The sequence below is a fragment of the Pituophis catenifer genome, unplaced genomic scaffold, assembly GCF_029215685.1.
Source record: "Pituophis catenifer annectens isolate HBS135680 unplaced genomic scaffold, rPitCat1.0.hap2 SCAF_8, whole genome shotgun sequence".
NCBI lineage: Eukaryota > Metazoa > Chordata > Lepidosauria > Squamata > Colubridae > Pituophis > Pituophis catenifer.
In genome coordinates, this window is record NW_027256888.1 from 80,971,831 (window position 1) to 80,989,158 (window position 17,328).

At 43.8% G+C, this 17,328-nt stretch overlaps 1 protein-coding gene across 1 annotated transcript in view; it reads right to left on the reverse strand.

Annotated features, from left to right (window-relative positions):
- Positions 1–2,437: 2,437 nt before the first annotated feature.
- DNAAF9 (dynein axonemal assembly factor 9) overlaps positions 2,438–17,328 on the reverse strand; it is an 89,405-nt gene continuing 74,514 nt past the window's right edge. Inside the window, exons 30-34 of the mRNA XM_070948539.1 lie at positions 16,200–16,274; positions 14,457–14,665; positions 7,049–7,114; positions 4,216–4,309; positions 2,438–2,901 (exon numbers count right to left, since the gene is read on the reverse strand). Of these exons, the coding sequence (XP_070804640.1) occupies positions 2,789–2,901; positions 4,216–4,309; positions 7,049–7,114; positions 14,457–14,665; positions 16,200–16,274 (557 nt within the window). The 3' untranslated portion in view covers positions 2,438–2,788. The remainder of the gene's footprint in view (positions 2,902–4,215; positions 4,310–7,048; positions 7,115–14,456; positions 14,666–16,199; positions 16,275–17,328) is intronic.

A 17,328-nucleotide genomic window follows, 5' to 3' on the forward strand; every position in this document is an offset into this window, starting at 1 on the left:
GTAGTCCTTAAGAACAGCTTTGTCCCCTCGTTTGTCCCTTGAGGAACATCTCCCAAAAACCTCAAATATTTTTGTCCCCTATTTCTCACTGCATGTTGGTTAGCAGTGGTTCATAGGAACGAAAGTATTTGCCCGTTTCTTGGTTTAAGAACACCAACCAAGCCACCATGTTGGTCATTACCGTATCTGGTTAAAAAGAGGCATGTTCCCCCACTTCTCGCTTTAGGAACATCTTCAAACCATCATATGTTGGTTTGAGGCACTCAAGATCACTTCTCGGTTTGGGAACACCAGACCATCATGTTGGTTAGTAGCAGCTCTTAAGGACAGTTGTGCTTGCTCCCTCAGTTCTCACTTTAGGATTATCTTCAAACCATCATATGTTGGTTTGAGGCACTGCCGGGATCATTTGTGTTCCCCCATTTCTCGCTTTGGGAACATCTTCAAACCATCATATGTTGGTTTGAGGCACTGTCAGGATCACTTGTGTTCCCTCAAATCTCGCTTTAGGAACACCACCAAGCTACCATGTTGGTAAGTAGCTGTCCTTAAGGACAGGAATGTTCCCCCATTTCTTGCTTTGGGAACATCTTCAAACACCACAACATGTTGGTTTGGAGCAAATGTTAACCGTGTTCCCCCATTTCTCGCTTTGGGAACAACACCATGTTAGTTAGTAGCAGCTCTTAAGGACAGTTGTGTTCCTTCATTTTTCACTTTAGGATTATCTTCAAACCATCATATGTTGGTTTGAGGCACCGCCGGGATCATTTGTGTTTCCTCATTTCTCGCTTTGGGAACATCTTCAAACCATCATACGTTGGTTTGAGGCACTGTCAGGATCACTTGCGTTCCCTCATTTCTCACTTTGGGAACACCATCAGACCATCATATTGGTTAGTAGCAGCTCGTAAGGACAGTTGCGTTTCCTCAGTTCTCACTTTAGGAACATCTTCAAACCCTCAAATGTTGGTCTGGAGCAGATCTAAAGATCATTTGTGTTCTCTCATTTCTCGCTTTGGGAACACTACCAGACCATCACGTTGGTTAGTAGCAGTCCTTAAGAACAAATATGTTCCCAGTTTTTTGCTTTAGGAACATCTTCAAACCATCATTTGTTGGTTTGAGGCACCATCAAGATCATTAGTGTTCCCTCATTTCTCACTTTGGGAACATCTTCAAAACATCATATGTTGGTTTGAGGCACTGTCAGGATCATTTGTGTTCCCCCATTTCTCGCTTTGGGAACATCTTCAACCCATCATATGTTGGTTTGAGGCACTGTCAGGATCATTTGTGTTCCCCCCATTTCTCGCTTTGGGAACATCTTCAAACCATCATATGTTGGTTTGAGGCACTGTCAAGATCATTTGTGTTCCCCCATTTCTCGCTTTAGGAACATCTTCAAACCATCATATGTTGGTTTGAGGCACTGTCAGAATCACTTGTGTTCCCTCATTTCTTGGTTTGGGAACACCATCAAACAACCATGTTGGTTAGTAGCACCTCTTAGGGACATATATGTTCCCTCAGTTCTCACTTTAGGAACATCTTCAAACCCTCAAATGTTGGTCTGGAGCAGATCTAAAGACCATTTGTGTTCTCTCATTTCTCGCTTTGGGAACACCACCAGACCATCATGTGGGTTAGTAGCAGTTCTTAAGAACAAATATGTTCCCATTTTTTTGCTTTAGGAACATCTTGAAACCATCATATGTTGGTTTGAGGCACCATAAGGATCACTTGTATTCTCTCATTTCTTGCTTTTGGGAACATCTTCAAACCATCATATGTTAGTTTGAGGCACTGTCAACATCATTTGTGTTCTCCAATTTCTCACATTGGGAAAACCATCAAACCACCATGTTGGTTAGTAGCAGCTCTTAGGAACAGATGTGGCTCCTTAGTTCCCGTTTTGGGAACATCTTCAAACCATGAGATGTTGGTTTGAGGCACCGTCAGGATCACTTGTGTTCCCTCATTTCTCGCTTTAGGAACATCACCAAACCATGATGTTGGTTAGCAGCAGTCCCTAAGGACAAGTATGCCCCCCCCCCCAATTCTCGTTTTAGGGACATCTTCAAACCATGACATGTTGGTTTGGGGCACTGTCAAGATTATTTGCGCTCCCACATTTTTCATTTTAGGAACATCTTCAAATCATGATATGTTGGTTTGAGGCACCGTCAAGATCACTCGTGTTCCCCCATTTCTCGCTTTGGGAACACCACCAAACCGCCATGTTGGTTAGGAGCAGCCTTTAAAAATAGGCACGTTCCTTCATTTCTCGCTTTAGGAACATCTTCAAACCACGATAGGTCGGTTTGGGGCAGCTCTTAAGATCATTTACATTTCGCTTTGGGGTTATGGCCCGAAATCAGAGGCCTTTTCAGATGCGTTTCCCTCAGGAATAAAGCACAGACCCCTATTATGTCGGTCACTTAAACCTAAGCAAAAGCGTTTTGGGAAAAAAAACGTCAGAAAAAAAAAAAAGCAACGTGAAGGACCATCTCGACGATGCAGGAAATAAAGCTTAGTATACCCCTACATCGCTTTTCCATGATTACTCGACAACAAATTTGGAAATATCCCACAAATATTACTGGGACCGTTATCACATTTTAAGGTGCCAGGCTAATGTGAATGCAACTTAAATATTTTTTTTTTTTAAACCAGCTTTTGTAAAGCTAGCCAAGATGAAACAACGATGTTTTCTTGCTGACAAATTAATTTTCAGAATGTAAAGAAGATCCCTGGGATTTTTTCTGTACCGCAGGTGGCTCCCGGCTTAGGTCTTCTGCTCGAAGAGATCGTGGTATTCTTGGTCGTCCAACTCTCTGTTGTACTTTTCAATCTCTCGGTTCGCCTCTTCCAGGTAATCGTTCATGAACTGGTCCATTACTGGGATGAAACCGTTAAGGAGAAGAAGAAGAAGAAGAAGAAGAAGGAAAAACAAAAAACAAAACAAAAACAGGATTTCCGGGAAGAACTTGAGAAACGACTCCTAAACTGAAACCCTCATAAATATGAATCAACTGTCAAGCATCCCGAATGTAAATCACGTGACCGCGGGGAGGCTGCAATGGTCATAAGTGTGAAAAACGGTCGTAAGTCCCTATTTTCAGTGCTGTTGTAACTTCAAACGCTCAGTAAATGAACTGTTGTAAGTGGAGGACTACCTGTAGTGTTCGGCTTACGACCATAATTGAGCCCCCAGTTTGGGCCAATCACCAGGAGACGGTGTATTTTAGTCCCGCCTCAGGCATGAAAGCCAGTTGGGTGACTTTGGACCAATCACCAGGAGACGGTGAATTCTAGTCCCGCCTTAGGCATGAAAGCCAGTTGGGTAACTTTCGGCCAATCACCAGGAGACGGTGAATTCTAGTCCCGCCTTAGGCATGAAAGCCAGTTGGGTAACTTTCGGCCAATCACCAGGAGACGGTGAATTCTAGTCCCGCCTTAGGCATGAAAGCCAACTGGGTGACTTTGGGCCAATCATCAGGAGACGGTGAATTCTAGTCCCGCCTTAGGCATGAAAGCCAGTTGGGTAACTTTCGGCCAATCACCAGGAGACGGTGAATTCTAGTCCCGCCTTAGGCATGAAAGCCAACTGGGTGACTTTGGGCCAATCATCAGGAGACGGTGAATTCTAGTCCCGCCTTAGGCATGAAAGCCAGTTGGGTAACTTTCGGCCAATCACCAGGAGACGGTGAATTCTAGTCCCGCCTTAGGCATGAAAGCCAACTGGGTGACTTTGGGCCAATCACCAGGAGACGGTGAATTCTAGTCCCGCCTTAGGCATGAAAGCCAACTGGGTGACTTTGGGCCAATCATCAGGAGACGGTGAATTCTAGTCCCGCCTTAGGCATGAAAGCCAGTTGGGTAACTTTCGGCCAATCATCAGGAGACGGTGAATTCTAGTCCCGCCTTAGGCATGAAAGCCAACTGGGTGACTTTGGGCCAATCACCAGGAAACGGTGAGTTCTAGTCCTGCTTTAGGTGTGAAAGCCGACAGGATAATTTTGTGCCAATCCTTCTCTTTCAGCCCAACCCACCTCTCACAAGTGTTGTGGGGAAAACAGGAGGAGGAAAGAGCATTAGGCATGTTCATCAAATTAAGTTATTGATAAAAAAATCAATAAAGGTGAGATATAAATAAAATAAAGGCATAAATGAATGAAGGCTGCAAAACACACTACGTAGAACAAAAGATACGTGGGTGGTAATCCATCTTGTCGCCAAAGAAATTCACAAACTGAGTCCCGTTGTAGAAGTAGCCAGCTGGAAGTGGATCGAGGTGCCTTTTTACCTGGAATTCAGAGAGAGAAATATTGCTATGGGTGGCACCCATAAAACACACTCCCACTGCAAGTCCCTAAATGTATATTTTAAATTTTTTAAATTTGCATAATTTTAATATCCTGTTTCCCCGAAAATAAGTCCCAACCGGAAAATAAGCCCTAGCATGATTTTTCAGGATGCTAGTAATATAAGCCCTACCCTAAAAATAAGCCCCAGTTAAGATTGTCAGCAGACGGAGGCGTTTAGTACTGTATTTCCCCCAAAAATAAGACCTAACCGGAAAATAAGCCCTAATGCATCTTTTAGAGCAAAAATTAATATAAGACCCAGTCTTATTTTGGGGGAAATATAGTATTTTAACATATTTTAATTATTTTTCTATTTGTTCTATAGTCAGTAAGCCGTCCAGAGTTGCCTTATAGGGAAGATAGCCAGCCATAAAAACTTTAATAAATAAAAATATAAATAAATTAGGATCACGGGTGAAGCAAGCTTGTCTAGAAACGGAATCTTGTGACTCCCAACAACACACACGAAAACAGTCCCTTAGTACTAGCCCCAGCAGAAAAGGCCAAGTAGAGATAGTCCTCGACTTACGGCCAAAATTGAGCCCAACATTTCTGTTGCTAAGTGTAAGCATTTGTTAAAGTGAGTTTTGCCCCATTTTACGACCTTTTCTGCCACAGTTGTTAAGTGAACACAGCAGTTGTTTGGTTAATAACTCCGTTGTTATGTGAATCTGGCTTCCACATTGATTTTGCTTGTCAGAAGGTTACCAAAAAATGGAATTAATGTGATCCCGGGACACTGGAACTGTCTTAAACATGAGAATTTTTTTTTTTTTTTTAAGAAAATTGACATTTGAAATTAGAGAACAGGAAGATAAACAATATTATTTGATATGGGATTTGTTTTATCAATGGACAGATAATAAATCATGGAACTGAAGTATGAAATATGGGGTTGAGGTAAAGATAAAATATCTGATGTTTTTTTTTTCTATAAAAGATACACGTTTTTGTTATAAATTGGTATTTTAGAAATGGATTTATGCACAAGAGAATACGAACCGTTCGACTCACTGTCTGTAAATGTTTGGAATGATGATGGTTTTATGTTTTTTTTTTTTTTTAAAATAAACACGAGAATTTTGTGTTTATTGTGCAATGGTCGTAAGTGTGAAAAACGGTCGTTAAGTCGCTTTTTTCAGTGCCGTGGTAACTTCGAACGGTCACTGAGTTGTAAGTCGAAGACTAGCTGTACACGACTCTTAGAAACAGATTAACAGAGTTGGGAGGGACCTTGTAGGTCATCTACTCCAACCCCCCTTCCGAGGAGACCCTACTCGGAGGAAAAGCATGTGCAAACTGCAAATGTTCAGCAAAGGGAGAGAGAGCATTCTGCCTTTTGGTTTAGCAGATTAAATTAAATAATAAATAGAGACGGAAGGGACGAGAGTAGACAAAACAACAGCCCATCCATGGAGTCGTGACTCCAGTCGAGATGAAGACGTGACTGTCTTCCTTATGTCTTTTATCAGCTTTTATCTACTTTATATTCCAAAGCACCAGAAGGCAGGGCAAGGAACAACGGATGGAAACTAATCAAGGAGAGAAGCAACCTGGAATTAAGGAGAAACTTCCTACCAGTGAGGACAATTAACCCGTGGAACAGCTCGCCACCAGAAGTTGTGGGTGCTCCATCACTGGAAGTTTTCAAGAAGAGACTGGACGGCCACTTGTCTCAAATAGTCTAGGGCAGTGATGGCTAATCCTTTTGCCCTCGCGTGCCAAAAATGGGGGGAGCGCAGGGGGCGGGGGGTCACACGTGCGTGTGTCCACACCCTAATTCAATGCCCCCCAGGTATGTGTGCACGAACCCCCTGCGCTCCCCTGCACATGCGCGCATGAGCCCCCGTGCCTCATTTTGGGCAGGAAATGGTCCGTTTTCAGACTTCCGGTAGGCCCATTTTTCGTCCTCCCAAGACGCTTTCTTGGAGCCTGGGGAGGGTAAAAGCGGCCTTCCCCGCCCCCCCTAGAATCCCTCCGGAGGCCAGAAATGGCCTGTTTCCCGACTTCTGGTGGGCCCGGAAGGCCTGTTTTTCACCCTCCCCAAGCTCCAGAATCTTTCCTGGAGCCTGGGGAGGGCGAAAACTGCCTCCCCCACCCCACAGAGGCCCTCTGGAGGCTGAAAACATCCTCCCAGAGCCTCCGCGTGAACCCTGTCGTCACCTGGCATCCAAAACTGGCCACGCGGAGACTCTTAGGCGGGGAGGGGTGGTGTGGGCGGGGCCAGCCGAAAATCAGGGAGCTAAGCTAGGACAACGGCTCGCGTGCCCGCAGATATGGCTACGCGTGCCACCTGTGGCACATGTGCTATAGGTTCGCCATCACGGGTCTAGGGTCTCCTGCTTGAGCAAGTGGCTGGACTAGAAGACCTCCAAGATCCCTTCCAGCTCTATTCTGATGGGTTGATTGATCAGCTCGGCTTACTCAGCTGCTCCTACCCAGAAGCCATTTTAGTTTAGTTTAGTTTATTGGATTTAGTTTATTGGATTTATATACCGCCCTACTCCCGAAGGACTCAGAGTGGTGAACAGCCACAGAATAAAATACATAAATACAAAAATTTAAAATAGAATAAAAACAAATTAAATAATTTGGCGGAAACAAATTTAAAATACCCAATAATTTAAAAACCAAATTAAAATTTACATTTAAAAAGGGAAAAGATTTTGCTCACTTACGTGAATGTTCTTGATCTCCTGGGATGTCAACATGCCCCGAGTCTTCAGAGCTTTTCGTTGTGGTTTCTGTGTTTGGGTGAGACAAAGGAAAAGCCAGTTTAGCTTATTTAAAATCCACATGAAGAACTAAAAAAACCCCACAAAAACCATCCACCAAACAAACCACCATCCACCAAACAAACCATCATCCACCAAACAAACCATCATCCACCAAACGGATGCTCAGGGGTCCCAACAGTTTCTGCCCTTAGAATAACGACCCATGATATGTGGATGGAAAGAGGAAGAATTTTTGGAAAGAAAAATTTAGAATGCTTACAAGGCACAAACATGAAATTCAATAAGGACATAGGTAGTCCTCAAGTTATAACCATTCATTTAGTGACCGTTTCAAGTTACAATGGCATTGAAAGGCGGGACAAGAAGCAGCAGATGGAAACCAACCTAGAACTAAGGAGAAATTTCTTGACTGTGAGAACAATTACAGGTAGTCCTCGACTTACGGCAGCTCATTTAGTGACCGTTTGAAGTTACAACAGCACTGGAAAAAAGTGACTTATGAACGTTTTTCACTCTGACGATCGTTGGAACCATTTCCATGGTCACGTGATCAAAATTTGGACGCTTGGCAACGGACTCGTATTTATGACGGTCGCAATGTCCTTGTTGGGGGGGAGTCACATGATCCCCTTTTACGACGTTCTGACAAGCAAAGTCATTGGGGAAGCCAGATTCACTTAACAACCAGGTTACTGACTTAACAACTGCAGTGATTCATTTAGCAACTGCGCTTTAAACTGTATTTTATTCCAATTTCATTTTAAATCGTATTTTATTCCAATTTCATTTTAAATTGTATTTTATTCCGATTTCATTTTAAATCGTATTTTATTCCAATTTCATTTTAAATCACATTTTATTCCAATTTCATTTTAAATCGTATTTTATTCCAATTCCATTTTAAATCGTATTTTCTCAGATTTTAGTAATCATTTGTGTCTGGAACTCTGCACTTTGATATGGTCCAAGGGCTAATCAATAAAATAAAACTCCACCAAACTCCACTGCGACAAGAAAAGTCGTAAAATGGGGGCAAAACTCAACCAATGCCTCACTTAGCGACATAAATTTTGGGCACCTTTATGGTTGTTAAAAGTCGAGAACTTTTCAGCGTTGTATGCTAGCTAAAGTAGCTTTGTGCCCAGCTTGAAGTCACCTGGCGTGTTGGAAGCCCACCGGATGTGACCCTGATATTCAAGGTCGACAACATTCCTACCACTATTTTACTGGGGGGGGACGACGACGTAACACGAGGACTGTGACCACCAAATATCCAGACTCAAATCTCGAAAGCCACCGTGGAAACTTGGACGGCAATTATCTCGGAGAAGACTGTGAGACTGGGATAGCGTTGGCGCCAGGAGTGGTGGGCCGCTCCTAATCCAGATATGTTTAATTTAATATCTGACCTAGCACAAGGCTTTCGGCTTTGATCTCTTAAATCTGGAGGCCGCTCAACTGGATTTGACCCAATCACGGCAGGTGCCAATACTGGAAATATAAATGGGGGCCGGTGGATCCTCCTAACTGTAACCTCTTGCAAATCTGACATCGTATTGCGACGGAATGCCACCCCCCCCCCCCCAGACACTCTCAAAAATGTTCTCTGGATCCCTGCCTGAAATTCAGCATCTCGAGGACAGTGCTGCCTAATGGTTAAACAGATCTAGATATCCGGCCAGAGGCTTAGCCACTCTAGTAACTGCTCGTATACGATTTAATTTTATTCACAATTTTTATGCCTCGCGAGGGCTGGGTTTTTTTTTTTAAATGGTTCTCACTGCTGTTCGCCGTGTTTTATGCTGGGTTTTTTTTGTGTGTGTAAGTTTTTATATTTCGATATACCTTTTCATATGCTCTGGTGTGCAATGGGTGGAAACTCATCAAGGGGAGAAGCAACTTCCACCTCTCTTGTTCTGTTCTGTTCTGTTCTGTTCTGTTCTGTTCTATTCTATTCTATTCCATTCCATATTTTCCATTCCATTCCATTCCATATTTTCTATTTTATTCTATTCTATTCTATTCTATTCTATTCTATTCTATTCTATTCTATTCTATTCTATTCTATTCTATTCTATTCCATTCCATTCCATTCCATATTTTCCATTCCATTCCATTCCATTCCATATTTTCTATTCTATTCTATTCTATTCTATTCTATTCTATTCTATTCTACTCTATTCTATTCTATTCTATTTCTATTCTATTCTATTCCATTCCATATTTTCCATTCCATTCCATTCCATATTTTCTATTCTATTCTATTCTATTCTATTCTATTCTATTCTATTCTATTCTATTCTATTCTATTCTATTCTATTCTATTCCATTCCATATTTTCCATTCCATTCCATTCCATTCCATTCCATATTTTCTGTTCTGTTCTATTCTATTCTATTCTATTCTATTCTATTCTATTCTATTCTATTCTATTCTATTCTATTCTACTCTACTCTATTCTATTCCATTCCATATTTTCTATTCTATTCTATTCTATTCTATTCTATTCTATTCTATTCTATTCTATTCTATTCTATTCTACTCTATTCTATTCCATTCCATATTTTCTATTCTATTCTATTCTATTCTATTCTATTCTATTCTATTCTATTCTATTCTATTCTATTCTACTCTACTCTACTGTACTCTACTCTACTCTACTCTATTCCATTCCATTCCATTCCATTCCATATTTTCTATTCTATTCTATTCTATTCTATTCTATTCTATTCTATTCTATTCTATTCTATTGATACACCTTTCATATGCTCTGGTGTGCAATGGGTGGAAACTAATCAAGGAGAGAAGCAACTTAAAACAAAGGAGAAATTTCCTGACAGTTAGAACAATTCATCAGTGGAACAACTTGCCTCCAGAAGTTGTGAATGCTCCAACACTGGAAGTTTTTAAGAAGAGATTGGACAACCATTTGTCTGAAGTGGTGTAGGGTTACCTGCCTAAGCAGGGGGTTGGACTAGAAGACCTCCAAGGTCCCTTCCAATTTGTTGTTCTGTTCTGTTCTATTCTGTTCTATTCTGTTCTATTCTATTCCAATGATACACATTTCATATGCTGTTTTTTTGTTAGGTTTTTATGTATTAACGCTGTATTTTTGTTATAGGGGTTTCATTGCCAACTGCGTCTCATCCAGGATTGTGGTTGGCTTAAACCAACTAACGTTTTTTTTCCTCCGTTGAAGAATTCATATCGTGAGAAGAGGAAGGAAAATGTTTTATAAATGACAACCGAGAGACTGAGGCTTTACATTTGACAGCCTGATACATTTTTAAACGATTTGGCACGTATATCAAAGAGCCAGAAATCAAGCATTACATCTGATGAAATGTCCCGGAGATCGATTTCCATGCGATGTTCAGAACCGATCCGCATTAATTAGGTGAATCACAGATGCGGGATTGTGAGGCGGTTTATGAATTTTAAGATGCTTTTTAAATGTCAAGCTTCCGAAAAATCTCTTTAATGTGCGAAACATAGCTAGACTGTGTGGGTTTGAATTTTAAGTTATGTGTGTGTATGCACGCACAGAAATGCAGATAATGGACTTTCTGCTTTGCTCCTTTGCTTATAAGAACTATGCCCGTTTTCAATCCTTAATACAATCTAATATATGAAATATTTCTGCACTTCAACGTCTACTCTCCAAAGCAACAGAGGGCAGGAGAAGAAGCAACGGATGGAAACTCATCAAGGAGAGAAGCAACCTGGAATTAAGAAGAAATTTCCTGAAAGTTAGAACAATTAACCTGTGGAACTGCTTGCCTCCAGAAGTTGTGGGTGCTTCATCCCTGGAAGTTTTTAAGAAGAGGCTGGACAGCCATTAATACAGAATGGTAGAGAGTCTCCTGCCTGAGCATGCGGGTTGGACTAGAAGACCTCCGAGGTCCCTTCCAATTCTGTTATTCTATTAACACTAAGAGTTAAGAAGCACATGGTATGTGCTTCAGACACATGCACATACATGTCTGTGTATGTTTATGTCTATACATATACACACACAGATACAAATACACATACAGGCAGTCCTTGACTTACAACGGCTTGTTTAGTGACCGTTCAGAGTTACAACGGTACTGAAAAAAAGGACTTATGACCATTTTTCACACTTACGACGGCTTAGTGGGGTGGTGGTGGTAATATGACTGAGTGGGCGTGGCCAACTTTTTTTTTTTTTTACTTTTAAAACCATTTTTTTTACAACCTCTTCGGTTGTAAAAAAAAATGCTTTTAAAAGCCTCTGACGATCCCAGCTCAGCCGTGCGATCATCAGAGGCTTTTTTTTTTAACTTTTAAAAGCATTTTTTCGGCCGAAGAGGTTGTAGAAAAAATGCTTTTAAAATTTTTTTAAAAAGCCTCTGATGATTGCAAGGCTCAGCTGTGCATGGGGAGGGGCAGGGATTTTTGCTACTGGTTCTCTGAACCACCTGCCTCCATCGCTACCAGATCGGGCGATCTGGTCCGAACCGGGAGCATTTCACCCCTGCCCAGAACCAATCTCACTAACTAGTAATTATCCAAGCACTTCTACTTGGTTTTATATATATATATATATAAAAGAAAAGTCGGAAGGTCACAGTGAAAGAATTCCAGCTACTGCTGTGTTTGAAAAGCCCTATTTATAGAATTTCGTCTTCAGACTTTTTTCTGCCTTTTTTTTTTTCCTCCTCTGGTCCACCCTACGGAACTGGTTGCCCGGTTCTCTTTCTGCGTACAGCCTCTCTTGCCATCTGTCCCTTATCTCTGCAAAGGTCGGATCTGCTGTCTAGTTGGTGGTTTTGTGAGTTGGTGAGAACTTAACTCTCCGTGACTTTCGCCTGCCACCGGGCACCCGGTCGTCGGGAGAACCGAGATTAGCTCACCCCGACAGATGTCTCGAAGCCCACGAGAAAAGCAGAAGGGCGCCAGGGTTTGGTGACAGCGGGAAAAGTTGAAGTCGCCGTGGCTCTGTTGTTGCTGTTCTCGAGACGAGGAGCGCATGCAAATTATCTTTATGTAACAGATTTCTCTTGAGCCACATTTGCAAATAAAATTCAAGAATCCTTAATCCGGGTAAGATCGCTTCTCAAAGTCAGTTTGCAATGACAGCAGGGGTATCAAAGCAGATGTTCCAGTCAGGAGCTCCGACGGTGAAAATCAGTCTGCGCTGAAATTTCATAACCTAATGCAGGGATGGCTAACCCTTTTTGCCATCGCGTGCCAGGAGCGGGGTGGGGGGGTTCGCGCGCGTGCGTGCTCACACCCATAATTCTATGTGACCAGTCCCTGCGCACGTGCGCGCAACCCCCCCTCCCTCTCCCCGCATGCGATGGTATGGTAGGCCCATTTTTTGCTCTCCCCTGCCTCCAGAGCCTTTCTAGGAGTCTGGGGAGGGCGAAAACGGCCTTCCCCACCCTCTGGAGGCCCTCCGGAGGCCGGAAACAGCCCGTTTGCCAACTTCCGGTGGGACCAGAAGGCCTGTTTTTTGCTCTCCAGAGCCTTTCTAGGAGTCTGGGGAGGGCGAAAACGGCCTTCCCCTCCCTCTGGAGGCCCTCCAGAGGCCGGAAACAGCCCGTTTGCCAACTTCCGGTGGGACCAGAAGGCCCGTTTTTTGCTCTCCAGAGCCTTTCTAGGAGTCCCTCTAGGAGGGCGAAAACGGCCTTCCCCACCCTCTGGAGGCCCTCCGGAGGCCGGAAACAGCCTGTTTGCCAACTTCCGGTGGGACCAGAAGGCCCGTTTTTTGCTCTCCAGAGCCTTTCTAGGAGTCTGGGGAGGGCGAAAACGGCCTTCCCCCCGCCCCCCGGAGGCCAAAAACAGCCCATTTGCCAACTTCCAGTCCCACTGGAAGTTGGCAAACGGGCTGTTTCTGGCCTCCGGAGGGCCTGGGGTGGGGGGAACCATTTTCACCCTCCCCAGACTCCTAGAAAGGCTCTGGAGGCTGGGGAGAGAAAAAACTGGGTCTTCCCCACCACCCCCCAAGGTCCTCCGGAGACAGGAAACAGCCTGTTTCTTTACTTCTGGTGGGCCCAGTAGGCCCAAAAATCAGCTGGCCAGCAGGCATGTGCGCACCGGAGCTGAGCTCACATGCCCACCGATATGGCTACACGTGCCACCTGTGGCACGCGTGCCATAGGTTCGCCATCACGGGCCTAATGTATTTCTTCGCAATGTGGGCATCACAGGTGGCAGGTTCTCCAGGTTTCAGAGCCAAAACACCTCACTTAGATGCCCTTCAAGAGATAGACGTGAATCTGCCTTTGGAAGAGAGCTTGGAAATTTCAGCTGATGGCAAATATCTAGCAAGAGCACTGAGTTGGCATGTTCATCGTTGCGTAGTTCATACAGAATTTATGTTCTTTATGTTCCATACATACATTCATACATACATGCATAAATAAAGTTCATACATACTTTATGTTTATACACAGTTCATACATACGTCATGTTCATAGATAACTTTATAAAGCCTTAGTAAGGCCGTACTTGGAATAAAGATAAAGGTAAAGGTTCCCCTCGCACATGTGTGCTAGTCGTTCCAGACTCTAGGGGATGGTGCTCATCTCCGTTTCAAAGCCGAAGAGCCAGCGCTGTCCAAAGACGTCTCCGTGGTCATGTGGCCGGCATGACTCAACGCCAAAGGCGCACGGAACGCTGTTCCCTTCCCACCAAAGGGGGTCCCTATTTTTCTACTTGCATTTTTTACGTGCTTTCGAACTGCTAGGTTGGCAGAAGCTGGGACAAGTAACAGGAGCTCACCCCGTTACGCAGCACTAGGGATTCGAACCGCTGAACTGCCGACCTTTCGATCGACAAGCTCAACGTCTTAGCCACTGAGCCACCGCGTCCCTTTGAAATTCATAACAATGCATTTTTTTGCAATGTGGTTCATCACATCTCAATTGTGGTTTTGAGATGAGGACTACATGTACAGTGAGTCCTCGACTTACAACAGTTCACTTAGTGACCACAGTTACCACAGCACTGAAAAAAGTGACCGTATGACCATTTTTTCCACCTACGCCCATTGCAGCAACCCCAGGGTCATGTGATTTACATTCGGATGCTTGACAAGTGACTCACATTTATGACGGTCACATGATCCCCTTTCGCGACCTTCTGGCAAGCAAATTCAAAGGGGGAAACCGGATTCCCTTAACAACCGGGTTACCCGTTTAACAACTTCGGAGGATTCACTTCACAAACGTGGCAAGAAAAGTCGTAAAATGGGCCGAAACTCACTTAAACAAATTTCTCACTTAGCAAACAGAAATTTTGGGCTCAATTGTGGTCGTAAGTTGAGGACTACCTGTAGTTTCCCTTCCCTCCCCCTAAGGAATCCGGCAGAGAGGCTCACCTGTTTGGCCGTTTGCCTCAGCCAGTCTTTGATGTCGTCTTCTTTGAGGGAGCATCCCACAAACACCAGGAAGCATTCCTGAGATCCGGGGTAGTCCCGGTTCTCGGTTCTGGAATCAGGAGGGGAGGGGAGGGGCCCCTCCTGGACAGGTACCAGGTTTAAGGTGTTGGAAGATGCGTGGTGACATACTTCAACCATCCGGTCAGAATCTATGTCAAAGAAATGGCAAAAGAGGAGAGGGAGGGTTATTAATGGAGTGAGGGATGGGTGGGCCCTGAGGTGCTCTCAGGTGTAAGACCCCAGACTCAGTAGCCATAAAGGTCCCTTCGGCCAAGGTTGAGTGAGGCTTCCATCTCTTCTTAATACTAGGAAAAATAAATACCAACCGTGACCAACAATTATTACGGCTGGACAACTATTTCTCTGAAATGGTATATGGAAACGGTGCCCAACCTTACCATTTTGGTGGCCCAGTACGGGGGGGGGGGGGGGGCTGTGTGTGGCAGGCCTACATGCATGCTCCCAGCTCCATTGGTGAGAGCAGAGTGAGCCCTCCGCTCGAACAAATGGAGCTTTGCACGTGACATGAGGGCACTGGCTCCCGGTGGTCTTCCGGGTGCGCTTCAAGGTTTTGGTTACCACCTTTAGAGCGCTCCATGGCTTAGGACCTAGTTATTTATGGGACCGCCTACTACCACAAGCAGCCTCCCACCGGCCGGTACGCTCTCAGAGAGGGGCTCCTCCGGGTGCCGTCAGCTAAACAATGTCGACTGGCGGCCCCAGGGGGAGGGCCTTCTCTGTGGGGGCACCCACTATCTGGAACGAGCTCCCCCCGGAGATACGGAGGATCCCGGATCTGCGCACTTTCCGCCGTGCTCTTAAGACCCTCTTATTCCAGCAAGCCGGCCTGGCCTAATTTTCTCCCCTGTTTTAAAATTCTTTTACATCAAAATTTTAATCTGTTTTAAATTATTGGGATTTAAGATCTCCGACCTCCGGGTATTTCGTTGCGCACTAAAGACCCTGTTGTTCCGCCAGGCTGGGCTATCAACATAACAATTTTAAATTGGGTTTTAAATTTCTGGGGTTTTAAAATTTAGCCGAATTTATTTAATAATTTTAAACTATTTTAACTGATGTTGTTTTGTGTTTTTAATAGGCTGTACACCGCCCTGAGTCCTTCGGGAGAAGGGCAGTATAGAAATAAAATTATTATTATTATTATTGGTTAATCTTTAGTGAGATTCACAGCCTTTGAGGCCGGTTAATAGCTCAGCAGCTCGAGTCCTAACCAAGGACCTAGGAACTGTTAAGGTATCGTCGGAGGATGTAAGCTGTTCCGAGTAAGGTGTTTTTTTGTAGAGTCAAAATGTTCAAGTCCGGCAAATTTAGAATTTCTAAATAGCGGGGTAGCCCTTTGGGTATTGCTCCAAGGGCTCCAATTACAATCGGGACAACACATTATTATTATTATTATTATTATTATTATTATTATTATTATTATTATTATTATTATTATTATTATTATTATTATTTAATTGTCTCGGGCTAAATTATTTAATCTGGTTTTAATTATGTTCTTAACTTTTGTATTTATGTATTTTATTTTGTGCCTGTTCACCGCCCTGAGTCCTTCGGGAGTAGGGCGGTATATAAATCTAAACAAACAAACAAACAAACAAACAAACAAACAAACAAACAAACTTGTATGCTTGCCCATTGAGGTTGAGGCTAAACAGTTACCTGAAAACTTGACTTTCCCAAAAATGTGGTATATGTTTCCAGAGAACGGGCTCGATTTGTTAGATGACTTCAAAGCTGTTTGAAAAGACAATATGGTGGTTAGAGCAGCGTTTCTTAACCTTGAAAACTTTAAGAAGGGTGGACTTCAACTCCCAGAATTCCCAGACAGCCATGTTGACTGGGGGATGCTGGGAGCTGAAGTCCACCCATTTTCGTGTATTTCTAATTACGGCTTAAACACAGCTGAGCTGAATTATCAAACTGGATCACAATTAGAAGTTTAACTTCTAATGGCATCATAAGAAAGGTGCGATTGCCATTTTTTTCCCCTCTCAAAGAAGGGTGTGAGGCAGAGTGTCCACCTGTGGGCAAAAAAAATCAAGATGGTGTCTACAAGGATTTGATCAAGGAGCTGCCCCTTTGGATCTGCCTGGGTGGCTGAAGAAACATTTTGCATCGTTTTGGGTTTTCGCAAGATCTTATAAGGAGAATTTGATCTCCCTCTAATTCAGTGTTTCTCAACCTTGGTGACTTTAAGAAGGGTGTTGAAGTCCACCCTTCTTAAACTCACCAAGGTTGAGGAACACTGAATTAAGAGAAATACAGCTGAATATGCACATTTTACCCCCAAGTAAGCCTGGATAGCTCAACAGACAGAGCACTGTAATTTAACACCAGCTGTCTGCAATTAAAGTAAGATCGAATCTCCCCAGGCTCAAGGTTGACTCAGCCTTCCATCCTTTCTAAGGTAGGTAAATTGAGGACCCAGTTTGTGGGGGCAATAAGCTGACTTTGTATAAATATACAAAAGGATGAAGGCTATTTCATCAGGAGGATTTTTCATCAGGTTCGCCTGATTCGCCAGTTGCGTCCCTTTCTGGATCGGGACTCGTTACGCACGGTCACTCATGCCCTTGTCACCTCCCGCCTGGACTATTGCAACGCTCTCTACATGGGGCTCCCCTTGAGGAGCACCCGGAGGCTCCAGCTGGCGCAGAGTGCGGCCGCGCGGGTGGTTATGGGAGCGACATGGCGTTCCCATGTAACACCTCTCCTGCGCGAGCTGCACTGGCTCCCGGTGGTCTTCCGGGTGCGCTTCAAGGTTTTGGTTACCACCTTTAAAGCTCTC